General features: G+C 59.3%; 1 protein-coding gene across 2 annotated transcripts in view; it reads right to left on the bottom strand.

The window, feature by feature from the left end:
• Positions 1 to 5,534: 5,534 nt before the first annotated feature.
• ATP9A (ATPase phospholipid transporting 9A) overlaps positions 5,535 to 26,636 on the bottom strand; it is a 134,421-nt gene continuing 113,319 nt past the window's right edge. For both annotated transcript variants that reach the window (XM_070051684.2, XM_070051688.2), the window contains exons 20-28: positions 26,057 to 26,146; positions 25,640 to 25,784; positions 24,940 to 25,004; positions 20,917 to 21,072; positions 16,336 to 16,400; positions 15,004 to 15,112; positions 14,120 to 14,177; positions 12,350 to 12,553; positions 5,535 to 9,293 (exon numbers count right to left, since the gene is read on the bottom strand). In XM_070051684.2, the coding sequence (XP_069907785.1) occupies positions 9,157 to 9,293; positions 12,350 to 12,553; positions 14,120 to 14,177; positions 15,004 to 15,112; positions 16,336 to 16,400; positions 20,917 to 21,072; positions 24,940 to 25,004; positions 25,640 to 25,784; positions 26,057 to 26,146 (1,029 nt within the window). In that variant the 3' untranslated portion in view covers positions 5,535 to 9,156. The remainder of the gene's footprint in view (positions 9,294 to 12,349; positions 12,554 to 14,119; positions 14,178 to 15,003; positions 15,113 to 16,335; positions 16,401 to 20,916; positions 21,073 to 24,939; positions 25,005 to 25,639; positions 25,785 to 26,056; positions 26,147 to 26,636) is intronic.

The following is a 26,636-nucleotide window of genomic DNA, read 5'->3' as shown; positions in this document are numbered from 1 at the left end:
AACGAATCGCACGCTTCCTCTGTGACCTCAGGGGTGGCCTCTCGGCCAAAACCCTACACAGCAAGTCACCAGCTGCACACCGAGGGCCACATTTTGTAGCTGCACACATGCTGTGCTCACATTTTGTTTACAGGAAAACCGGAGAGGACGTCCTGAAGGCCTGGATGAACACGAAGATGCATGAGATGAGGGGTGCAGGCAACAAAAGAAGCACAAAGCCTGCAGCGCCTTCCACCAGCTGTGCCTGTGCCTTTCACAGAGGCGGGTGCTCCTGCTCAGGCAGCCCCAGTGCACTGCACACGCATGCCAGTGACAGACGTGATGGAAGGCCAAGTCCTCCACGGGGCCACACACCTTTCCCCTCTGCAGCGTGGGGACCCCGATGCCCAGCCCGGCACATGCTCCCCTCTGGTTTTGCAAACAGAGTTTCAGGTGTCACCAGGGGGCCCAGGAAGGCTCCATCTCCCAGCTGCTGGCTCCAAGCCAGCTGTGGCCACTGGTTGCCTGCCTACGATGTCTGCACAAATACTGTGTGGGAGCGGTGGGACGTCTCCTTCAGGAGAGAGGCCCCAAGCTTCAGACACGAGGGCTGGAGCTCCAGCAGCCATTCTGGACCTTGAGGATAAGGGTCAGGGGAGCAGAGAGCTGAAGAAGGCTTGTTGTCTGAGGACATCCAAGCCACGCAGCTCCCCAGGCCCCGGTTACTGTGGCTGCCTTCATCGGGAGCCGGGGGTGTGTGGCTTCCATCTCATTTCAGCTACACCACTTGGGAAGTTCCTGGATGCTTTCTCACAGACACATCCTCTGCGAACATTCAGCCACTTGGCAGGGGACAGACTGGGCTCCCAAAGGCAGAGCACCTGTCACCCTGGAAAAGGTGCGTGAAGACGGCGCTGGAGCCTGCCCCCTGCCCCCTGCCCCCAACTCCAGCCAGAGGGCGACCAAAGTGTCGGGCAAAAGCCTTCACACTCGGGGGACACACGGCTCCCTCCACCCGCATCCCCCGGCGCGGAGAACAGCTCCCACTTCCCATAGGCCTCGCTGCTGACCCTCATAGCTGGCCTTGGCGCTCCCAGAAACAGGCGAGGCGTGGAAGCTCCCAGAATGGAAGCTCCTGGCCCCAGGGCCCTCAGCTAGGAAGTCAGGGACCTGGCACTCAAACCCGGCCTGTGCCAGTGCCAGCTGGGGCCCAGCCACACACACACCCACCCCCGGGGCACCTCAGCCCCCACCCCCACCCCCACGTCCCAGCAGAGCCCAGCAGGGAGGCAGGGTGTCAGCTCCGAGTCTCCCTCTAGCCCGAGGCAGCCCCACTGAGATGCGGCCTCGGGGCAGGTCTGCGTAAGCCAGCCCGGGTGCTTGGATGTTTTCTGGCCCGGGTTTCCCTAATTCTGGTGGTGATGAGCTGCCTGATAAAATTATGCTAAGTTATGTGCATAGAGAGTAGCAGCTTCGACTCCGATTCCCGGCCGGGCTTTGAAGAATCCCTGTGCGATTTCCAGCTCAATCAACTCACCTCTTTCCTGGGCCTGATTAGCTCTCGGAGCCCCCTGGAGCCCCCACCGCCAGCCCCACGCGCATCGGCAGGGCTCTGGATGTCGTTAGCTACTCCAATTGCCTTTTTAAAAATCTGTTTCACATCAAAGGACAAATGAGAACGCGGATTTGCCCATCTTTAAGACACTAACTACATTCTTTGCCACAGCTGTTATTATTCTTCCTTTCTTCGGCAGGAATCCGAAGCCAGCCTGGGTTCCCGCAGTCCACGGCAGCTCAAGGCTCCGTCTTGGAAATCTGACCCCAGTGGGCACATTCGGGAAACGTGGCGGCTTCGAACATGACCCAGTTCATTTTTCTCTACCTACTCTTCCTGCGGCCGCGCCTGCGGGCTCCCGCCGCGGGCTCCCGCCGCGGGCTCCTCTGCCAACGCCCGTCCCCCACCCCCCATGCTACAGGGCTGAAGGGAGACCCTTCGCTCTCCCTAGCAACAAGCAACTGCCCCCGAGGACGGGCCGCTTCTGCCTGTCACTGGTCGGTCAGCGTGGCCAACGCGCGCACAAGCAGACTGAAGGGCGGGGCACGGCAATGGCTGGGTTCTGGTGCGTGGGCGTTCACTTGAGCCTTTTGGAACACCGGGCGGGGATGGGTCAGCGAAGAAAGGGAGAAGGGAGGGAGAAAAATGGGGCCTCGGACTCAGCTCAGGGGCAGGGGGCCCCTCCAATCACACCTGCCTGCTGCTGCAGGCGCTATGGGGCTCCCAGGCCTGAAGGCCAAGGCCTGTGGTCCTGTCCGTCTCCTGAGCTCCCTCGCTCACCTGCAGCCATGTGCCCCTGCAACACGCCCAGCCCCTCCTACCCCAGGGCCTTTACACGTCCCCTGGCCTGAATGCTACTGCCTCCGACCTCTCCACGGCTCTCTCCTCTCATGCCTCAGGACCCTTCTCCCACTCCCATCACTTGCTCCACCCCCTCCTTCCCTGGCTGCCCCCCTGCCTCTGGTTAGCAGGGCCTCACTTCCTGTGGCCATCAGGGTCTGTGTGCCGGCTGACTCCCTCTCTCCCGCTCACACACATACAAGAGGACAGCCACCAGGAGGGCAGGAGCTCTGCCTGTCTGCTCTCTGCCGTCCCTCTGGCCCCAAGCAGGTGCACTGGGTGGGCATCTGGCACAGGGCGGGGGTGGGTCAGTGACGAGGCCATGCTGCTTGGGAGCCCCCCCACATGCGAGTGTGTGGGTTCTCAGTCCAGTCTCAGCCCTGCTTCCAATGCCAGCTTCCTGCTCACGGACACCCTGGGAGGCAGCGGGCACCGACGCCAGGGCTTGGGTTCCTGCCAACCTCCATGGGAGACCCAGATCAAGTTCAGGCTCCTGGCTCTGGCCTGGCGGGGCTCTGGCTGTTGTGGGCATTGGGAGAGTGAACCATTGGATGGAAGATCTTTCTGTCTCTTTCTCTCTGTGTCTGCTTTGCAAAAAAAAAAAAATTTAATAACATGAATTTAAAACATTTTTAAAGAAGTGCTTAGTAACTATTTGGTGAACTGAATGAAAACATTAGCATACTGTACCTGCCCTCACCCCACCTTTTTCTTCTGGGCTCCAGTCTTTGTCACAAAATAAATGAATAAAAAATATTCCTGGGTTTATCTGGACCCAATAAAACACAGAATGTATGCCTCGTAAGTCTCATGAAAATGGAGAGTGGAGGCTTAGGACACGGCGTCCAGAGCGTGCGCAGACAGACCTGCAGGCTGAGACCTCAGACACAGCCCTGGGACTCCGCCAACCTCGCACGTGATCGAGTTACCCCGAGGTTCGGGGGGGAGCCCAGGACCGGATCAGAAGTCGCCGTGGAAAGCAGAGAGCAGCCCTCAGAAAATACGCTTGGAGGGCGTTCATGCCCACGGCGGGGGCGGGGAGGAGCCCCAGGGCAGGGTGGGCAGCACCCCCACCCACCCAAGGCTCTGGGTGAAAACCGATCCGGGAATGCGTGATCCTCCAAAAATCCGCCGGCCCCGAAGTGCTTCGGTTACCCCTCCGACCACAGCCACATGGAGAATGAAATTAAACCCCACGGAAAGATCTGACTTTCTGAACATTATGCAATGTTTGGGTGAAAAAAAAAAAAAACCTGGGTGTGTGGGGGGGAGGATATCAGGAAAAAAAACTCATCTTTTTCCCAGAGTTGAGCCGAGCTATTTCGGGCTTTTAATGATACATCTCACCATCCCTGCATGCGGAGCCCCGCGAGGCGCGAAGGCGGGGCTGCCCGGTTATGTAACCATTTCAAGTAGGAAATTAGCAAGTCCTGAATGAATTCTGTTACTGTGCTGCCTGCTGGAAACTTTGCAGTTCTATTTTGAGGTGAGCAAGTCCATCATTTATAGAACGCCTCACAAACACCGCAGCCTTCCGCGTCACCCCGCGGCGCTCCATAACAAAAACAGGTAAAGGGCTCGGGGCCTCGGAACATCGCGTCTCGACAAACCTTATTAGCCACCCCGGGGAGCTGCCAATCTTTCAAAAATGCAAATATCCAAGATCAAATAAATATTCATCGCCCACGCCCTCCCCTCCCTCCCCCCTTCTCTTTCTTAAACCCAGTCCAGCAAAATAGTCTGGGCAACAGCATGAAAAGAAATGTCTGTTTTTAACGGAGCCCTTGGCCATGAAATAAATTCTGGAAGCTATGAAAGCAACGTCTTGAAACTCAGGGCACTTGGGCAGGCCGGCCCGGTGCTTGTTGAAAACAGGAAACCGGGTCGTCTTGCAGTCTTCCAGGTCCCCCTAGTGGCCTGGCTGGGGACGGGGACAGCGTCGTGGCACCCACAGTGCCAGCCCTTGAGTGAAAGCCCCACAAGCCTCCGCTCCGATGCCCCGCACCCTTTGTCCAGGGACGCCACGGCCTGGGGAAACCAGCGAATTGCGATGGCCTTTCTCACCAAGGGCCGGGGCTGACCCTCTCCGTACAGCCATGGAGCAGGAATGAGAAGGGCACGTTGCAAAGGGCCACGGAATCGACCTGCTGGACGCACACCTGCTTCCCCAACCCTCTGCAAATGAAGACAGCTGGTCAACCCACAGGGCCCCGTCCAACGAGGGTTTCCCAGCTCCGGCTCTCTGGACGTTTGGGGTCAAATCTGTCTTGAGGGCTGTGTGTATGGCTGGGGTTCAGCCCCAGCCTTGGCCTCCGCCCACTAGATATCAGGTGTACCCCAGCCCCCAGTTGTAATACCCAAAATTGTCTCCAGATATTGCTATGTGTCCCCAAATGGACAAAACTTCAGCTGGATTGAATTCATAAAACATGATGTCTCCCGCTTCCTGCACTGCAGCTTAAAAAGTTTTTTTTTTTTTTCCTAAAACATGAGTGACTGCATCCCTAAATCTCCCATTCTTTGATTTAAAAGAAAAAAATAAAAGGAGTTGGCATCATGGTGCAACAGGTTAAGCCTCAGCCTGCAAGGCCAGCATCCCGTATGAGGTCTGGTTCGAGTCCCACCTGCTCCAAATCTGATCCAGCTCCCCGCTACTGCGCCTGGGAAGGCAGCAGCCGATGTCCCACGTGCTTGGGCCCCTGCACCCGCCCGGGAGACCCAGAGGAAGCTCCTGGCTCCTGGTTTTGGCCCGATCCAGCCCCAGTCATTGCACATTTGGGGAGTGAACCAGCAGACAGAAGATCTCCGTGTCCCCTCCCTTCCTGTACCTCTGCCTTTCAAGTAAAACAAATAAATCATAAAGAGCGAGAGATTGCAAAGTCGTCAAGAAGTGTGTGGATAAACACAACACAAAGCTTTTTGACCCCCCCATCTCTACGAACCCCTTTCTGAAGTCCTGACCCCGCTACAGAACAGGAAGCGACTTGCACTGATCTGTGTCGTCTTTTCTGCAGACATCTAAAATCGCCTTCTGAACGGGAGGAAACGTGCTTCACGTTTCCTGTACTGCATGATAGGCACGACACGAGAGGGTGTGACCCCCGAGTCCTCGCCTGGACCCCGAATTCCTGTTTCCGTGCAGATTCAAACGAGCCCCAGAGGCAGAGGGAACACAAGCTTTATTGGGCACAGCAACGGGCCACGCTGGCCAACAATGAACGTGGGGACCTTGGAAACACCAGAGACCACGCGCGCGTCATCACGGGCTGAGGACTCGGGTCAGCTGGAGTTGCCGGTCCATGAGCGCTTCCCTCTGATCAGAAGCCACATCCTGGGGGCAGGGTCGCAAGGAGGATTACAGACAGACAGACAGACAGACCTGCTAAGGAGCACATCGCGGCTCCCGATGAGCCCACGGCGACAGCGCAATCAGCCACAAGCTCTTCGCAGATACCACCCCCGCCCCCGCCCCCGCCCCACCCCACAGACACAATATTCACCGACACGGCCCAGCCACCTTCACAGACCACACCTCCAACCCTGCCGGCAGACGGCACAGGTGCACAGGTGCCTGCCGGGCTTTGCAGTGAGCGAGCGAGCGAGCGAGCGAGCGAGGTGTGGGCGCTCCAGGCAAGGAAGAGCAGTGCACGCTCAGTTCCACTCCACACAGAACGCGGGCTTCCCCCCCACGAAGGAATGGCTGTAATGAATGGAAATATTCAGAGTATATGTAAACAACAAAAAGCTGTACATCAAAAGAAAGGGGCAGAAATCAAACCTGTTGTACTTACAAAGCTTCTTGTGTATTTTTAAAACAAAAACAGACCTGGGAGTACAGGAATTTTAATGCAATAAAAACCAAGTATTTCTTAAAAAAAAAAAAAAAAAAAAAAAAAAAAAACCTCCAGATCCTTCAAAAAGTTTGGGGAAAATGAAATTGAAATATGAATTTATTTTGGTGCAAAAAAGGGTAAAAATCTATGCAAGTTTTTTCATCATATGCATTTTTCATGATCTTTTTCAAATCTTCATATGCATGCATTTCAACCTTGTTTGATGCACCAAACGAAGCTTCTCGTTTAATTCCAGGCCCCACGGACGTGCTGAAGCACACACACACTTCAAACACACAAAAGGGTTCCAGAGTAAAACAGCCGACAGATGTTTGGTTGAAACAGGATGGAGCAGAGGCTGCCTGTGGCTCATTCGCCATCCCCCGGGGATTTCAAATGCTGCCTGCAGAGCTAAGAGCACCTGCCCATGTGCACCCCACAAAAACAAGACAAGCATCAAGACAAAAGTCTGCAGAAAAAACCAACAGGCACTAACGTGTCGATTTCCAATGAGCACACAACGGAAAACACATCAGGGCACAGTGAGTTAAGCTACTGCTTCTGACGCCAGCATCCCACACTGCAGTGTCCATTGGAGTCCCAGTTGCTCTGCTTCCGATCCAGCTCCCTGCTCATGCGCCTGGGAAAGCAGTGGAGGATGGGCTGAGTTCTAGACAGCCCTAGAGGGCTCTGGTCCCCAGAAGGAGGCCTGGAAGGAGCCCCTGGCTTCAGCCTGGCCCAGCCCTGGCTGCTGTGGCCATTTGGGGAGTGACCCAGCAGAGGAAGACCTCTCTCTCTCCCTCCCTCTCTCTGACACTCTGCCTTTCAAATAAATAAATGAATAAATCTTAAAAAAAAAAAAAAAAAGTATCATCAGTACATCCGAAATGTTCAGCAGTGAAGGAAGTGAAGAAATGTTGGAGAAGAGCTGACGCCACGGAAGATGACGGCTCGCTCGCCTGGGCCTGGGCCGCGGCTACTTCAAGTTCATGGCCACATGGCATTCAAATTTACTTTGGCGCAAAAACAAGTTTTGAAATCCATGCATGGACTTTTCACAATGTGCTTTTTTCCCATGAACTTTCTAAAGACCCCTGTGATCTGCTGGAAACACCTGTAAGTCTCCGCCGAGCATCCCCCATGACCCTCCTGCGTCGGTGCCAGCGCCAGGCTCAGGGCTGGCTAATTCAGAGCAGAACGGCTCTTTCACGGGCTGACCTCCAAGGACACAGAAAACACTGAGCACGGCTCTCTCTGCTGCCTTTGAAACAACCCACTTAGGAGCGCTCGGGGAAGGAGGCAGAATCGCTCACCCTCTCTGCAGCTCTGGACAAAGACCCCATTCCTAAGCCACCAGCCGCTCAGGCCGAATCAGGGAGAACGCTCCGTGACGGCAGAATCTTACAACACCAGGGCCTTCAAAAGGTTCATGGAAAAACAGACTTAGAAGTTTATTTTGGTGCAAAGAAATTTCAAAATGGGCATTTTCCACGAACTTTTCAAAGACCACCTGTGGATATGTTATCCATAGCCGATTTCTCGGCACCTGCCACCTGCTGTTACTTTGGGAGGATTTTAACAGGGCAACGCAAAACCCGAGAGCATACCGGGAGCGTTCCAAAAGCAAGGTGCTCTCCAGGAGCGAGTCTCAGCGTCCGGACCTGAAGGTGACGCATTCATACGGCATTAACCGCACGTCCGAGACATCGGCCGCACTCAGCCCTTAAGACCCAGCGACTGAACCCTCCACGGCGTGCACACGTGGCTTCGGCAAGAAAACCCAAGCATGCCTCGCCCTGCCACGTCCAGTGCTTGCAAACTCCCTCCCTCTGACAGCAGCACCTGCAGCTACAGAAAACACACACGCACGCATGCAGGCCACCCCGGTGGGCAGAGTCCCGGCCACCGGCTGCCTTTCGGCGAGTTCCCCTGAAAGCCGCAGGCAGTGGAAGAGATGCGGGGCCCGCGGCTGCAGCCTGGGCCCTCCGCCCCGGGCTCCTTGCTTTCACCGTGAGTGGCAGCAGGGCAAGACGCCTCCGCCTCTGTCCGTCCACCCTCAATAATCCCCCCAACAGGAAACAGATTTCGGTGCAGGAGGAGCCCCCGCCCCCTGACCTTTCCGCCTCGCGCTCAGCGGATCTGAGTCACATCTGCCGCGTTGTCTAAAGAATTAGCTGAGTCTCTTATCGCGCTGTCGACACATTTCGGGGCCGCTCAGTGCCCGTTTCCTGCCGAAGACGTCGGGGCTGTCCTCGGAGAGCCACTGGCTCTGTCCTGGTCCCAGCAAAGCACCGTCACGCCTCGGAGGTCCTTTTACGAGGTGGCAGGGAAGTGCTGCTGGCTGCGAGGCCGGCTGGGGCTCCCGCCCCTCCGCTCCACTTGTCGAGCTCCCGGGAACGCGCGTGGCTGTGGGGCGGGAGGCTGCCCCGGGCGGCCGCTCGGCCTCTCCACGCGGACACGGCTGTGCACGTCGCTTCGCACCAGGCCACACTGTTTTTGTTTCTCCCCAAACCTATGCCAAGAGCTTTCTATTTTTCAGACACCACTTTTTAAGAGAAAAACTTAAAAGAATACCTACACATTAGGCTGTTTAAAAAAAAAAATCAGAACACAAGCTTTCTACAACCTCCAACTAGACAGAAACTTTGATCACACGATGACGAAATTCAAGTCATAACGAAGCCTGCACAGGGACCACCTCGGTCTCAGCTGAGCCCCTGCGGTGGCCCATTCACGTTCGCTCGCCTCGGGACCGGGATGCGGGGGCCCTCTTTGGAACCTCCCTCCGTCTGGGCGGTGCCAGGCCCCGTCGGGCAGAGCCTCGGCACACCAAGAACCGCACGTGTCAGCAGTTACTGCAGAATCCACAATGGTGGTTAACAGAGATGGAACTCGCACTCAGGCCGTCAGGAAAGCGCAGAGCCCGGGGCCCCTCGGCCGGCGCACGGCCTAGGACGTGAGCTTCGAGTAGCTGGGCGGGGAGAAGCGCCTTCGCAGGTACTTGAGCACGTAGAGCGGCAGACAGCTGACCAGCGTGATGACCGACACCTTCCACAGGAATGACAGCGTGGCGATGAAGTACACGTCTGCAACCAAACAGGCCCTGCGTCAGCAGGCTGCCGGGGCCCGCAGGCGCAGCCACCACGGCAGGCCCGGGTCCCTACGCTCAGGCTGGGGCGTCACTCGCTCTCTGAGGTTAGACAGGCTGCGGTCTCACAGCCAGGCTGCCGCTGGGTTGCCCTCACATGCTCCTTCCCTCTCTGCCTGCTGATGCACACAAGGAAATGCTGCTTGCACCAACTGGGAAGAGACTGCAGCAGGGCACGCACGGCGGGTGACCGTGGGGGCGGGGCGGGCAGGGGTACCGGTGTCTGGGATTGGGAATCTGACCGTCACAATCTCTCTTGTTCTACACTCCGGCCAGGGGGCGAATGCAAAGGCCAGCCTCCTAGCAGCTCTCCCTCCGTCTCAGGAAGCCAGGCGCCAGGTCTGAGGCCGGGGCAAGGGGGCTGAGGGGGCCTTGACCTGAGCCAGGGCACTCGGTTTTCGGCCGCAGAGGGCGAGCCGTGGAGTACCAGGAGTTCTCAGGACTGGGGGATCGGGGGGAGAGGGACTTGTGGTTTGCAAGCCAGCAGGGGCCGGGGTTTGAGAGGGGATGTGGAAATGCACCTGCCGTTTAGTAAGCACCTACTAAGCACTGGGCCCAAGGCTCAGGCCCGTGCACTTTCCCCACGTGCCCCCCACCAGCGCTGCCCCAGGCAACTTCTCTGTGCCCCGCTCCGGCCCAGGCCCTGGAGCACATAGTAGGTGCTCGCTGAGCCTCGCTGGGGAGCCTGGGGATGGGCGGGAACATCGCGTGGGGCCGCCTCCCGCCGGAGCGCTGCCTTCCCCCTACCGAGGCTTCACGAGACCTTGGGAGCTGGAATGAGGGCTACGGGCAGAGCTGCTGCCACGCGAGGCGCCTTCTCAGCACCCGGAGCCGCCGCCACGCGAGGCACCTTCTCAGCACCCCGGAGGCTCCTAGCCCTTCACTCCCCCATCCACCTCCTCCGTGACATCTTAGAGTTCCTTCTTTCTTTTTTATTTATTTGAAAAGCAAAGTGACACAGAGAGAGAGGAAGAGAGAGACAGAAGGAAGTCTTCCATCCGCTGGGTCACCCCCAAATGCCCACAGCACCTGGGGCTGGACCAGGGCACAGCCAGGAACCTGAAGTCCATCCGGGTCTCCCACAGGGGTGGTGCAGACTCAACCCTTTGAGCCGCCATCACTCGCTGCCTCCCAGGCTGCACACGAGCAGGAAGGCGGGCTGCAAGCAGAGGAGCTGGGACCTGAGCCAGGCGCTCTGGGAGACGCTGGCATCTCACGAGGAGGCCATACCGGTACCTGCCCCGTGACATGCTGGTGCCCGGGTGCCCTACGTGTCTGCGTGTGACACTGCATACGTCATACCTGGAGAGAGCAGGATACTCACACCCCAACCAAGACCCATTCTGGCTCCCTTGGTGGCAGGAGCCACTCACCCCCACGGCAAAGCAGCAGGATCCAGCCACGAAGGCTACACCACAGCCCTGCCCGAGAACCCACGGCTCCCCAGGGGAGCTGGTGGCTGGGGAACAGCTCCCCACAGTGAGGGGAGGGGTCCACCTGTAATCTGAGCACCGCTGAGCCCCCTGACAGCCTGGGAGCCAAGCACCCCCCCTTGGCTAATGAGGCAGAACCGGAACTGCTTCCGTGGGGTGGGGGTGGGGGGGACGAAGCTTTGCTAAAGCGAACAGGGCTCTCTGCTGCCTCCCCGCCTGGAAACGTCTGTGCTCAGAGAAGCCCGAGTTTGCCCTGGGCTGGGCGTATCCTGCAAGACACTCACACGCTGGGCGCTCGGGCAGCTGGGCACCAACGGGAACTGGGGCTCGCAGCAGTAGCAGGGGGTCGGCACTCAGGGGTGGGGGTCAGCAAAGAGTGATGTGGCCACTCCCAAGTGAGGGGTCCCCCGGAGAACAGCCAGGCTGAGCAGGCCCAGCTGTGGGCAGAGGAACGAGAGCCCCTCCCCCTCTCCTTTTCCTCTGGCCGGGTGGGGGTGGGGCCTGGAGCAGCAGACTTTATCCTGAGAGGTACAGGGTGCCGAGGAGGAGCCGGGTCAGCAGCAGCCAGAGGCAGCCTGGCAGGCAGGGTGCTTCGCCACGGCCTGTGCATCCCCCCGCTGTCTCGACTGCACGCTGACGACCACCTCCTGAACAGAGCGGTCAGCAGTGTGACGGAGCAGCCGACCAGGCTACGGCCAGCTCCGCTGAGTTTCTGGGGCTCTGTTTTAGGTCCCCCTGCAGGACCGCTCCAGGCTCCTGGCTCCGGCCTGGCCCAGCCCTGGGCCGCTGCAGCTGTTTAGGGAGTGACCCAGCAGACGGAAGATCCATCTCTCTCTCTCTCTATCTCTCTCTCTGCCCGTCACTGCCTTTCAAATAAATAAAATAAATCCTGGAATGTTTTGAGTTATGAACTCTTCCTAGCCCCCATCAGCCTGAGGCGGGGGATGGGACCCCGACCCCACACGCGCTCTGCTGTAGAGGCCGGGGGCGTCACATGCGTTTCCCACTTTGGACATTCTGGGTCACGGCGGGTCTAGGGGACACAGGCCCACCTCAGGCCGAGGGGCATCTGCTGGGACCACGCCTGCCACCCTCAGCCCTCTGCACTGCCCAGGGACCACGGTAAGGAGGTGGGGGTAGGCCGGCACTGCGGCACAGGGAGCTAAGTGCCACCTGCAACACTGGCATCCCGCATCTGAGCACGAGTTCGAGTCCTCGCTGCTCCACTTCTGGTCCAGCTCCCCGCTAATGCGCCTGGGAAAGCAGCAGAGCACGGCCCAGGTGCTTAGACCCTGCATCCACACAGAGGACCCCGATGGCACTCCTGGCCCCTGGCTTCGGCCTGGCCCAGCCTTGGCTATTGTGACCAGGTGGGAAGTGAACCAGTGGATGGAAGACCTGTGTCTCTGTTGCTCTGCTTTTCAGAGAAATAAATAAAACTCCCAACAGAGAAAGAAAACGGGGGCGTTCAGTGCCCAAGACCGCTGGACAGGAGCCCGGGCGCGAGCGTCGGGGAGGCTGCCTTCCCTCCCGGGGGCAGGGCTTCCACGCAGGGCCTTACCGATGAACTCATGGAGGAACACGAGGGAGGCGATGTAGCAGGCCAGGCTGAGCAGCTCGGCCACCGTCATGAGCCAGTGCCAGGTCTGGATGGTGAGCGCCACCATGAGCAGCTCGGTGAGGATGAGCGAGGTGAAGGAGATGGCCACGATGTGCACGAACTCCGACTCGAACAGCAGCAGTGCCCCGTACATGATGGTGCTCCCTGCGGACGCAGGGAGGCGTGACCCGCGGCCGCGCCGCCGCAGCCCGCACGGACACACAAGGGCCATCGCTCGTCACCGGCGAGCCGAACGTGATGGCGGGGGGAGGCCGGGTCTGACCTCCCGGGAGAGTTGATGACAGGCAAGGGGGAGGGGAGAAGACATTAAGGAGGCAGGGGCGGGGCTGACTGGCAGGTGTGGATGGGAGAAATTGACACGTAACCGTCACTGAAAACGTGACAGACGGCCAGTCACCAGGGAGGCCTTGGAAGCAGGTGAATCCCTGGAGGCCGGAGTGGAAGCGGCTGCTGGGGGCGGGGAGGGCACCGGGTGTGGAATTCTGGGTGCACAGGGTGAGCAGCACGGGTGCAGGTGACCACACCGCTGCCAGACGCTTCACAGCGGCCACACGGTGGACACACCTGGGCCGGGAGTGGAGGGGGCGTGGACGGAGCCCACCACGCCCCTGCGTCACGGGTCCGAGCTGAGAATGGCTCATGGGAGCCAGGGGCACAGCAGCCCGAGGAGGCACTTAGGGGAGCACCCGGGGCCCTGTTAGGGTGACAGCCGCCTTTCAGAAGAGGGTTGGGGAGGGGCTGCGGGGACCACTATGGTCAACTGCTGTCCACCTGCAAGCAGGGGCTGCATTTTTTAACCAGATGCCTGCAACACACTTTGATAGACTTCTTAAAAACACCAACAAAAAAATATTGGTGACAATTTAACTTCCGCCAATAAATTCAACGCTCCCTCAACTTTTTAGACACAAAGCCCATCAGTGAATAGCATTAGGAATGACGCCAAGTCCAGGTTTAGTTGCAAATTACATACGTGCACCTGTCTGGAGATGCAGAGATGTGCCAACGCGCACATTATGAAACGGGCATAGAAACAGAAATACTGCACAGAGTGAGGAAAAATAAACATGGCCACTCTGGCAGCAAGCCAGATCAGGTCACCTGACACATCACCTCGGTGAAGCCCACCGCGCGACCTCACTCGGGACAGCCCGGAGACGCCCCGGGAGCCACCCCTCTCTTGCTCCACGGATTCCGCAGGTTTCAGTTAGGCCAGGATGAGGAGCCCTGAACCCAAACGCTCGGGACCAGAAGTGCTCTCCACCTGTGACTTTTCCAGACTCGGGAGATGACAAGATGCCGTGGGAACAGGACCCAATGCCAAACCCGAAATCCACTTAGGTTTCCCAGCCCTCCTCCCCGCCATGCACGCACACACACTGACGGCGACTTCAGACCGAAGCCTATCTCGCCTGTGTCTTGGCGGCAGCCTGGCCCGTGAGGCCAGGTGCACAGTGTCCCACTGTGCCATCCCAGTGCGGCTCGGGTTCGGATTTCCGGCGTCAGAGTTTAGATTTGTGGGACAGGGATGCCCAGTGTGCGTCAGCTACCCTCACTAAGTGGACAGCATCCCTGCCTGAGTCCCTGCTTCTGCGGGACACCGGGACACGCTGCCACCCTCCTGATGCCGGGGCCCACTCCAGGTTCCTTGGCTCACGGGCTCTGGGGGAAGGGACGCCCACGATGGCAGGTGGCTTCGCCCGTCCTTACCTTGATAGATGCTGATCAGAACCCAGATTAAGAAAGTCTTGTAAGACAGCGGCCGCCCCTAAACGAGACACAGAGGAGCAGAGCAGGTGACCGTGCGCCGCTCACGGGGTCCACGGCCACCTTCCTGTCCCCAGCCCGCTGACCGCACGAGGCAGTTGCCTGCCCTGACCCCTGCGGTGGCACACATGCGTGACTACGCCACGGAAACTAGGGGTACTGTTTTTGAAGGGAACTGCCATTAGATGGGAATAAATCTGCCCTCGAATAAAATAAGCAGTAACAGAGAACAGTGTAGGAGCAGATGTAAGCGGCAGCCGCAAGGCGGGACTGGACTCTCCAGGGCTTTAAAGAGCCGTCCCTCGGCTGCTTCCCGGTCACGTGACAGCAGTTTGATGCTCTACGTGTGCATGTATTGTGGTTTTAACTCAGGACACGGGGCCTGGCGCTGTTGTGCAGCAGGTTAACCAAACACTTGCAACGCCAGCATCCCGTGTGAGCACTGGTTCGCATCCCGGCCATTCCACTTCCCATCCAGCTTCCTGCTAGTGGCCTGGGAAAAGCCATGGAAGGTGGCCCGAGTCCTTGGTCCCCTGCCACCCACACGGGATGCCTGGATAAGGCTCTGGCTTTGGCCATCTGAGGAGTGAACCAGTGGATGTGAGGTCTCTCTAGTCTCTGTAACTCTTTCAGAAAAATAAATCTTTCCCAAAAAAAAAAATTACAAACTCCCACACCTTCCCCCATAATAAGAAAGTCACCAGTTCTGCATGAGACAAGGAGAAGGGGGAAGAGGAGGGGAGGGGAGGCAGAGGGGAGGAGAAGAGGGGGATGGGAGGGGAGGGCAGGGCAGGGCAGGGCGGGGGCCAGCGCGGCCGCTGTCAAACCTTGAGGAGGTCCTTGTAGAGCTCGGGGTAGAGCATGGCTACGTCGGACTTGACGTCCTTGTCCAGGACCAGGGAGAACACGGGAAACATGGTGTAAATGGTGGAGTACCTGCGACACGGGAAACATGGTGTAAATGGTGGAGTACTGTGACAGGACATCACCGGGGTCAGCCAGCCCCGGGCTCAGGGCCATCCGCCCGCCGGCCTCAGGAGCCCAGCTCCCGCTCCCTCCTCCACTGACTGTTGGCGGGGCGCTTGGCACGTGCCAGGGCCGGCTTCTTGCCCCAGAGGCTCGGGTGAAAAACAGGCAGAAACGGCCTTGAGAGCGCCCATGCGGCCGTGAGTGCTCCCCAGCAAGTGAGCAAGCTCTCACGCACGGACGCCGCCGAGGAGGACACTCGGCTGCATTTCAGAGAGGATAGCCGAGGAGCAGGCCACGGGCAGCAGGCGGCAGCCCAGGCAGCAGGCACAGCCAGTGCCAAGGCCCTGGGGGTGGGGGTGGCCGTCACACCCAACAGAAAGGAGGCCTGGCTGGCCGGGGCTGAGGGCGGCGGTGAAGAGGAGGACCCAGAGGGAAGACGGGGCCGGATCACGGCAGGTCGCAGGAGGCACTGCCTGGGAGCCCTGACTGCATTCCGGCATGTTCCCTCACTCTGCAAGGACCCAGCTGAGGACTCTGCGTTTGCAATGAGAAGCAGCAGCACTCACTGGGAAGCCTCACCCTGGGACAGCTGGGCTGTAGGGCGTCTGCCTGTGCACACGGCCCATGAGAGCAGGTGCTGTCTGCACACGGCCCGTGAGAGCAGGCGCTGTCTGTGCACACGGCTCCTGAGAGTAGGTACTGTCTGCACACGGCCCCTGAGAGCAGGTGCTGTCTGCACACAGCCCGTTAGAGCAGTCTCTGTCTGCCTGTGCACACGGCCCACAAGAGCAGGCTCTGTCTGTGCACACGGCCCACGAGAGCAGGCTCTGTCTGTGCACACGGCCCCTGAGAGCAGGCTCTGTCTGTCTGTGCACACGGCCTGTGACAGCGAGCTCTGGCCTCCCGTGAGCACCGACGGCGGGGCGTTCTGCAGGGCTCAGCAGTGGCCGAGAGGGCGTCTTCAGACCCTTCCCTCTTCCGAGGACCCTGGTGGCATCATGAATCCCTGTCTTGCTCATGCGGTGGCAACACCTCCAACCTAGCGTGGAGAACTCTGGACCACACGGTGCAAATCCACCCCCTCCCCGCGTCCCCTGGGGCCCCGAGGGTCCCCACACAGGGTCTCTGCTCTCACAGCGGCACTCATAAGCAGTCCCGTCAAACGCTCCCGCCTCGCCTGGCTTCCTTACCCGATGATGAGGAATCCTTGGTAGAGGGGGACGGAGGCGAAGTAGAACACCGAGGAGAAGACGGCCTGTGCCGGGAGAGAGGAGGGCGTCAGCAGGAGCCCGGCCGGAGCCCCGGCGGCCCGCGGGGAGACAGTGGCCGGCACCCCCCGGCCCCGCACCCCGCTGCCAGCATGCTGTGACCAGTGCTCCCTGGGCGCCAGCGCCTGTCGTTCCCACAGCACCCTGGGCAGGATTGATGCCATCAACTGAATCAAACTGAGGCCCTGGAAGGCAGGCGTCCCGCCCCAGAGTGCTCAGCTCACGGGTGACACCTGGGGAACCCAGCTCCGGCGTCCACGTGACAGCCCCAGGCTCTGCATGTGACCTCAGCAGAGCTCCAGAAGAGTCCACGAGACCGAGACCTGATGTCGCCCAGGTGCCATGAGAGGGGAACCTGAGCCGGCACTCGGCCCCCGGACCCCCAGAGCCCACACTCCTAACGTGCGCCAGTGAGCGGGCGGCACCCGATGGAAACAGACGTGGCACAGCGGCCTCCGGTCTCCACGCCAGGTTCTCGGCGGGGACAGCAGCGGCGCTGTCCCTTCTTGCGTTACTGTCGCCGTATCTGGGGACACGTCTGCAGGAGCACGTGACAGACAGGCCACCCTTGCAGGGGGACAGCAGCAGCAAGGACATGGACCGGCCCTCCCTGAAGATCCGCCTCTGGATTCGGAAACACCAGGGCCAGCAGCGGAGGGCAGCCCGGGGATCCAGTGAGGCTCCCTGCCCTCTGCCAGCTCCTCCTCGGGTGCCCACGGGTGGGCGGGAGCTCGGACGTCTCCACGCTCGTTTCTATTCTGTGTAAAACCAAAGCGATGGGGCCGGCGCTGTGGCGGAGTGGACTAAGCCTCTGCCTGCGGCACCAGAATCCCATGTGGGCGCCAGTTCAAGTCCCGGCTGCTCCACTTCTGATCCCGCTCTCTGCTGTGGCCTGGGAAAGCAGTAGAAGATGGCCTGGGTCCTTGGACCCCTGCATCCATGTGGGAGACTTGGAAGAAGCTCCTGGCTCCTGGCTTTGAACTGGCCCAGTTCTGTCCTTGTGGCCACTTGGGGAGTGAACCAGCGGATGGAAGGCCTCTCTGTCTGTAACTTTGCCTTTCAAATAAAATCTTAAACAAACAAAACAAAGCGAGGCCAGGCACAAGCACCACCGAAAGCCTGTTCCTGCTGGCCGGAGCCACCGCCCCGTCCCCTGCAGTGGACACAGTGGGCAGATGCCACCTGGCACACGGCCACGAGCAGCCAGGGCCCTGACTGGCAGCAATGGCAGCACCAGGAAAGCCACCTCTGCAGCACAGGACTCCCCACCCAGGCTGCACCGTGGCACAGGAGGGAATCTACAAACGTCAAAACCCTGGAGGCGGGGCCGGTGCTGTGCCGCAGGTTAATCCTCCGCCGGCAGTGCCAGCATCCCATATGGGCGCCGGTTCGAAACCCGGCTGCTCCTCTTCCAACCCAGCTCTCCGCTATGGCCTGGGAAAGCAGTGGAAGATGGCTCAAGTCCTTGGGCCCCTGCACCTGCGCAGGAGACCTGGAGGAAGCTCCTGGCTCCTGTCTTCAGATTGGCACAGCTCTGGCCATTGCGGCCATTTGGGGAGTGAACCAGCAGATGGAAGACCTCTCCTTTTTTTTTTTTTTTTTTTTTTGACAGGCAGAGTGGACAGTGAGAGAGAGAGACAGAGAGAAAGGTCTTCCTTTTGCCGTTGGTTCACCCTCCAATGGCCGCCACAGCTGGCGCACTGCGGCTGGCGCACCGCGCTGATCGGAAGCCAGGAGCCAGGTGCTTCTCCTGGTCTCCCATGGGGTGCAGGGCCCAAGCACTTGGGCCATCCTCCACTGCACTCCCTGGCCACAGCAGAGGGCTGGCCTGGAAGAAGGGCAACCGGGACAGAATCCGGCGCCCCGACCAGGACTAGAACCTGGTGTGCTGGCGCCACAAGGCGGAGGATTAGCCTAGTGAGCCGCGGCGCCGGCTTCTCTCTCTTTCTCTCAATGTCTATAACTCATCTCTCTCAAATAAATAAAATCTTTAAAAAAACAAAAAGCCCTGGAGAACTGCTTTTGTTTCCATATAAAACACATCAGGAGCTCCTTCCTGACGCTGACAGTAAATCCTGCATCCCGACAGCAGCACCCGGGACGGGGAGCGCGGTGCACAGCGCGGTAAGCTGCCACTTGGGGTGCGTGCACCCTGTTTCGAGTAGCTGCCCCTCTACTCCCACCCCAGCTCCCCGGGAGGCAGCAGATGATGCCTTGAGTCCTGGGCCCCTCCCATCCACGAAGCTCCGGGCTCCAGGCTTCAGCCTGGCCCAGCCCTGCCTGCTGCAGGCATTTGGCCTTTGAGGAGCCAGCGGGTGGAAGGTGTCTGTCACTCTTTCAAGGATATGTAAATAAACAAACATTAAAAAAATTAACTTTCCCTAGAAGAAGAGCACTGGGGGAAAACTGGAACAGTGTGCCCGAGTCTACCCGGGCCTGGGGCAGCTCCATCGGGGGCTTGCTCCCCACGGCCATTTCAGCACAGCAGAGAGGGGACGCGGAGAGGGGGACGTGGGTGGATGGGGAGGGACGCAGGCGGCCGCGGCACCGGCACCGAGAGCAAGGCCTCTCCCTCCAGTGCTCTCCCGAGCCCTGCAGAGGTCGGCTCCCGGCTGGGCTTTTGTTTAACGCGCCCTGGACCAGCTGATCCTCTCCCAGTCACTGAAACCACAGCAGGCCCCAGTTCAATCGACGAATTAGCATAAATTAAACATACAGATGTGGGCTAAGGAACCGTGCCAGCTGTTTGGCTTTGGATGATTTTGATGGAAATCGCTCTAAGGTCCCTCCACTCACAAATACAATAGATTCTGAAACATAAAACCGCCCCAAGGGCTCGGAGGAGGCCTGGGGGGGGGGGCCCTCCGTGGGGTTGTCCAGCTGGCCTGCCTTTCACCTGCGACTCTCACAGTAGTGGGGTGGGGGGGGGGCCTGAAGCTCTGATGCTCAGAGAACACGGTTTTTCCAAGTGGTCGTGGCTGAGGGCGACGTGGATCTTCTCCCCACACTGCAGGTGGAAAGACTGAGTTCTGGGGTGGGGAAGTGACCTGCTCCGAGTCCTCAGGGGTCCAATAAGGAGGAGACGCAGGTTCCAGGACCCATTTTGCCCAAGCCCTCACTGCTTCCCCGGGGGTGCTGGCACCTCGGGGCCCGGCAGGAAAGTCCAGCAATAGCTTTTCAGCACCCGGAGGGTTTCCCTTCCCTGCCTCTGGCCTCCTGCCTAACACTCACTCAATTGCGACAGCCTGATGACAGATTCTGGGTAAGCCGGCGAGAGGGCAGGTGGGAGAACATCTCGCTCGCTCTAGAACCCCTGGTGGAAGAGCAGGATGCCCACAGACGTTCATCTCCAGCGTACTAACAGTCCGCCACAGAGCTCAGCGCCCAGCCAGGCCTGCAGGGGGCCGTGAGCCATGAGCCGACCATGGGAGGGCTTTGGAGGAGGGGACGCTGGTTATGACGGGGAGCACGGGGCTCAGCAGACCAAACCCCCGGGGGACACTGCACAAGCTCTCACCTGAACCAGCCTCAGCCTCCCCATCTGTAAGATGGGCTCAGGCTACCGTGAGACTCGCAGGGACACAGCCCAACGCCCTGGGTGTGGGAAGTACGCCAGACGGTTACCCCTATGAGCCCTCTCCCATGTGTGTGAGAACCAGGCTGGTGTAGGCACTGGGCATCTAACTCTGCCTCGCTCACTCAGGCAAGCCAGCTGTAACTACTCAGTCTCAGTCACAACTCTCATCACCCCCCCACACACGCGCACACACACACACACACACACACTCCACACCAAGCACCCTAATGCTCACATCAACTCCATACACCCCTCCCTGCCGACAAGAAGGGGGCTGGGGCACCCAGAGGGACAGCGACTTCCCCAAGGGCTCTCAGCTGAAGGTGGCCAGGGTGGGTATCTAAACCGGCTGGGGTAGGGTAACAACTCAGAGCATATTCTGATTCCAGGCCTCGTCCATGATAACCCGAAAGCCGGGTGCACCTGTGCTGCGGGCCGCTGCCCACCCGCCTGCCTGTGAGTGCAGTCTGTGCACCTGTGCACACTGCCCACTGCCCACCCGCCTGCCTGTGAGTGCAGTCCATGCACCTGTGCACACTGCCCGCTGCCCACCCGCCTGCATGGTGTAGCCACACGCACCTGTGCACACTGCCCGCTGCCCACCCACCTGCATGGTGTAGCCACACGCACCTGTGCACACTGCCCGCTGCCCACCCGCCTGCCTGTGAGTGCAGTTCCATGCACCTGTGCACACTGCCCGCTGCCCACCTGCCTGCCTGTGAGTGCAGTCCGTGCACCTGTGCACACTGCCCGCTGCCCACCCGCCTGCCTGTGAGTGCAGTTCCGTGCACCTGTGCACACTGCCCGCTGCCCACCCACCTGCCTGTGAGTGCAGTCTGTGCACCTGTGCACACTGCCCACTGCCCACCCACCTGCCTGTGAGTGCAGTTCCGTGCACCTGTGCACACTGCCCGCTGCCCACCCACCTGCATGGTGCTGATACAAAGGCTTCTGTGGATCACGAACTGGCTGAGGGCAGCTGAGCGCTTGTAGCTGTTCCGGCCGTGCACCATGAGTAAGCGGCCAAGGTGCCTGAACTGAGTGATGGAGAAGTCTGCAGCCAGCGAAGCCTGTTTTCCTTCCTGCGATTCAACAGAATTGGGCGCCGTCAGAAGAACGAGAAGCCAGGGCAAACACGCTTTCCTTTAATTGGAAAGTAAGACACCGTGAGGAGGCCTTTGAAGAACGTCAGTAAAGAGAATCTTTGGTTTCAAGTTGTGTGCAGTTGGTGGTCCAAGTCAAGATCTGATTAAAAAAGAGGAATTTATTTAAATAAAAAACATTCTACATCATGGTTACAATTGGGAGATAAATGAGTGTGGTATTAAGCCCCAGGGGTTCAGCCATCCCATAATGCGTATCAGAATTAAAGAATTGTGCAAAATCAAAGAGTTGATGTATAACATTCAGGTCTCCTAACAGTTAAAAAAAATGCCTCTGACAACACTCAGTGGAATGTTCTGGGACGTTCAACTCTGCACTGGTCCCAGCGGGACGAAGTTACGGTGCAACTGTGCGATGGATTCCTCCCTTGGAAAAGGTACACAGTGGAGGCCGACAGCAGACAGACAGACAGCAGGAAGAACACAAATCCCGCTGCCCGGGTCCCCACTCCACAGAGTCTGAGTCAAATCCACCCGCGCAGCAGGCCCACGACCGTCTACAACTGTCCGGAAGGCTCCAGAAACGCTAAAGTCACGAACAGCGTCCCCGCCCGGCCCCGCCCCGCCCTGCCCCGCCTGCTGGAGAAGTGTGTTTCACATTAAAGATGAAAGAGACACAGAAACACTAATCAACGCAGCTTGTGGCCTGGAGCTCTTTGTAACTCTGAAGACATCCTGGGGACAACCAGGGAAATGTGACTGCGTAGTCCACGGAACCACTGCGGCAGCGTCACCGCTGGGGAGGTGACACTGCTCCACTGCTGATGACGAGAACAAGAGCTCCAGGCTGCAGGGTTTTGTTGTTGTTGTTGTTGTTTAGATTTATGATTTAGAGGCGCACTGTGGCGCAGTGGGTCAATGCCCTGGCCTGGAGCACCGGCATCCCATATGGGCACCAGTTCAAGACCTGGCTGCTCCACTTCTGACCCAGCTCTCTGCTGTGGCTGGGAAAGCAGAAGATGGCCCAAGTGCTTGGGCCCCTGCACCCATGTGGGAGACCTGGAAGAAGCTCTTGGCTCCTGGCTTTGGATTGGTGCAGCTCCGGCCATTGTGGCCAAGTGGGGAGTGAGCCAACAGATGGAAGACTTCTCTCTCTCTCTCTCTCTGACTCTCTGTAGCAAAACAAAGTCACAGAGAGGGTAGGAAGTGACGGCTGTGGGCAGGTGCTGGGGCACGGCAGGTGAAGACAGCACTGGGGCGCCCCCATCCTGCGTCGAGGGCCTGGCCCAAGTCCCATCTCTGCGTCCTATCCAGTTTCCTGCCAATGCGTCCTGGAAGGCAGCAGAGGACAGCTCGAGTGCTTGGGCCCCTGCTACTGGCAAGGGAGACCCAGATGGAGCTCCTGGCTCCCAGTCCTGGCCTGGCCCAGCCCCAGGCATCGCAGGCCTTTGGGGAGTGAGCCAGTAGATGGAAGACCTCTCCCTCTGTGTGAAGCAGAGGAGACCAGACCTTTCTCAAACCTGAAGGGATGACTGTGTGCCCTGATGCAGACAGGAAGTCACGAGGCACTGGCGCGAGGGGACACGCGACACGGGGCAGAGATGGCGCTTCATTTACAATTCACACGCGGAAATCGTGTGTGCCCGTGTAGGACACGTGTATAGAACACACACAGCACACACACACACACACACACACACACACAGCAGAGGCCCCGGGAGAGCGGCTGCGTTCCAAGCTCGACGTGGCTGACCTGCGTGGACACACCGTATTTCCATGCGGCTTTAATTTTCCACCGTGAGCGCTTTTCTACTCTGAAAGAGCAATCGGAATGCAATATCCTAATAGAACGGGAAAAATTTTTTCAAGATTTATTTGAAAGGCCGAGTTATAGAGAAAGAGGGAGACACAGACACAGAGAGGTCTTCCATCTGCTGGTTCACTCCCCAGATGGCCGCAACGGCTGGGGTTAGGTCAGGCCAAAGCCAGGAGCTCCATCCGGGTCCCCCACCTCGGTGGCAGGGCCCAAGGACTTGGGTTGTCCTCTGATGCTTTCCCAGGCGCCTTAGCGTGCAACTGAATGGAAAGCGAAGCAGCTGGGACTTGAGATGCCAGCGTCGCAGGCGGCAACCTGACCCCCAGCGCCACACGCCAGCCCCTTGGGGAGACGCCCCAGCGCCGCACGCAGCCCCTGGGGGAGACGTTCTAATCCTACAGAGAACCTGGCGGAGAATCCTCTTAAACTCAGGTGTCCTGCACGGCTCCGTCCAGGGTCCATGCACACTTCACACGGAACACCTCGCCCGACAGCCACGTCACACGGCAGCTTTATAACACCGCCGTCTGGCCGGAGGACCAGACGGCCAGAAAGGGCAAGGACACAGGAAAACACCGGGGACTGGCCGGATTCTCCGAGACGGGCTACGCTGGTGCTGAGGCAGAGCCTCGTACTGCTACTGCACACGCAGCTGCAGCACACTCGAGACCAACCGTCTTTAAAGATCAAAAAAATTAGAGCACGCACAGTACATTATTAGGGAGCAAGCACGCAGCTGACAAGGAAGGAGAGAGGGAAAAGTCACTTTAGCATGCACAGACTTGGGGTCGGCACTGTGGCGTAGCAGGCAAAGCCGCCTTCCGTATGGGCACCGGTTAGAGTCCTGGCTGCTCCACTTGTGATCTGCAGATAAGCAGCAGACTGTAGCCCAAGTACTTGGGCCCCTGCCCCCCAAGTGGGAAACCCCAAGGAAGCTCCAGGCTCCTGACCTCAACCTGGCCCAGCCCCAGCTGTTGCAGCCATTTTGGGAGTGAATCAGCAGATGGCAGACCTCTCTCATTCTGACTTTCAAATAAATAAGTAAATAAATCTTTAAAACAATACACATGGGGCCAGCGCCGTGGCTCACTAGGTTAATCCTCTGCCTGCAGCGCTGGCATCCCATATGGGCGCCGGATTCTGTCCCAGTTGCTCCTCTTCCAGTCCAGCTCTCTGCTGTGACCTAGGAGTGCAGTGGAGGATGGCCTGGGTGCTTCGGCCCTGCACCGGCATGGGAGACCAGGAGGAGGCACCTGGCTCCTGGCTTCAGATTGGCATAGCTCAGGTCATAGCGGCCATTTGGGGAGTCAACCAACAGAAGGAAGACCTTTCTCTCTGTTTATAACTCTACCTGTCAAATTAAAAATTAAAATAAAACACACACACACACAGATTTTACAAGTTGCAGCTAGACACAGTGCTGTGGCATGGCGGGTTAAGCCGCTGTCTGCGATGTCGGCGTCTCACGTGAGCATGGGTTCAAGTCCTGGCCACTTCACTGCCAATCCAGCTTGTTGCTAATGTGCCCGGGAAGACAGTGCAAGACGTCCCAAGTACCCGGGCACCCGGCACATACGTGGGACTAGGACGGTTTCCTCCTGGCCCAGTCCTGGCTGTTGCAGCCATTTGGGGAGCAAACCAGATGTCTCCCCCGACCCCGTCACTCTTTCAAATGAACAAACAGAAACTGCAGCTGCCAGGGCCTCCCAGGGAGGAGGGAACTGGGCCACATTCTCCCACCCGCCAACGTGGGCACACCCAGGACACTGGGGGCTTCCGTGGACCCCACTGAGCACAGTGCATTTGCTGTACGCAAGGTGACAGAAAATCAAAAGAAATAGGTTTTGCCAGCGAATAGTCAGCGTCCGTCTGTCCACGAGCCACAGGGGACAGGTCCGGGACTCCTGGGTGATAGGACACCGTGATGCCCAGGGTAATTCTCCGGGAACCCCAGGAGCTCCACGGCCAAGTCCACGGCCAAGTGGGGGAAGGGGAGGACGGGAGGGGCCGAGCAGCGGGAAGGAGCTCACCTTGCCTTCCACACCCACGCCACAGTCGGACTCCTGAATCATGCTGACGTCATTGCCTCCGTCACCTGCGGGCGGGCAGAGGGGAGGCGGCTGTCCCGTGGGGCCTCCTGTGCAGCAGTGCCCAGGCCCTGCCTCTGGCTGAGCGCCTGGCTTGCGCGGCTCCATCCACACGCGGTCACCGAGCACCAGAGGCCAGGCCACTCCGTGGGGCGGTGGTGGCACCAGGGCTGCGTCTACACAGCCTTCACCAAGGCCGCCCAGCACAGCCTGCTCTGGGCAGGCACCGTGCACGGCGGCAAGGGTGTTTCAAGTGGGACCCCGTTCAGCCCCTGTGAGCCCCCAGGAGGAAAGCGGTAGCATGGCTCTCGTGCTACGGATGAGCAAACCAAGGCTCAGACAGGGGAGGAAGGCGGGGGAGGCAGCGGGGAGGGGGTAGCAGAGGTCTTGGAACACAGGCCCCGGGACTCAGGGTGGGGTCTGAACCCCTCTTCCCGCCCCCAGCAGAGGAGGAGGGGCCCTCACACCTCCTGACCTGCTCCCTAAAGGGAAATTAACACAAACGGGATCGGGATCAGGAACGGCTGACGTTCATAGGGAGCCGCCTCGGGGTTCGCAACCGGACGACTGGCAGCCGATCTAGCTAGCCTGTCATAGAACCCAGGGCACCGCGGGCCGGGGCCAGCAGCGCAGGTGAGCGTACCCACTGCACAGGTGAGCTTCCCGGTGCGTTCCTGCAGCAGGCGCACGATCTGGGCCTTCTGGGTGGGGGCGCAGCGGCAGCAGACCACGGCCGGGCACTGGCAGGCCAGCTCCATGAACTCGTACTCATAGTACTTGAGACACACCTGGGGAGGGCGCAGCAGGCCGGCCCTGTCACTGCCCAGCCCCCCACGACCCCGCCCACAGCGAGAGGCTTGTGGGGGCCCCGCCCACCTCCAAGGAACCCCCCCCACGACCCCGCCCCACAGTTGAGAGGCTCGCGAGGCCCCGCCCACCTCCAAGGAGCCCCCCCCACGACCCCACCCCACAGCGAGAGGTTTGTGGGCCCACGCCCACCTCCAAGGAGCCCCCCCCACGACCCCGCCCCACAGAGAGAGGCTCGCGGGCCCACGCCCACCTCCAAGGAGTCTCCCGAGATGACGAGAGCACAGTCATGCTTCCTACGGAAGGCGTTCAGCTCCAGGTGGGCCTCTCCGCGGTTGCTCACCTGGAAGGGAACAGGTGAGGAGATGACGGCGCACTGCAGCCTTGCTGGGCTCCGCGGCACCCCCGCTGCAAAGTCAGAGCTGGCAAAAAGCACCCAAATGCAAAACATCCGATGCCCAAACGGACGGCCGTGGCTCCAGCACGAGAGCCAGCCCCAGCAGGCAGAGCGGGCCTTGTGGTCAACCCCAGCCAGAGATGCACGCGGCACAGCAACTACAATTCTTCACCTCTCTGCCTCTCGCGAGACCATGAAGGGGTCTCGTGTGCGGATGCTGAGGTCACAAGTAATTCTAAGTCGGCAAATCCGCAAACACAGGGTCTGCACACAACCCTGCGCTGTCCCAAAAATCGCTGGATTTCCCACAGCTCTTAGGTGCTGAAGGTCAAAGGCAGGAGAGAGGGAGACCCCGAAACGCCTGAGCCCAGGACAGTCCCCCAGGCAGCCACTCCCGACGCGGTCAAGAGCTTGCCACAAGAGCGGCCACTTGCTC

Source organism: Oryctolagus cuniculus, chromosome 11, assembly GCF_051225735.1.
Source record: "Oryctolagus cuniculus isolate XC-2025 breed Fujian yellow rabbit chromosome 11, ASM5122573v1, whole genome shotgun sequence".
NCBI lineage: Eukaryota > Metazoa > Chordata > Mammalia > Lagomorpha > Leporidae > Oryctolagus > Oryctolagus cuniculus.
This window is presented reverse-complemented; position numbering and strand designations above follow the sequence as displayed.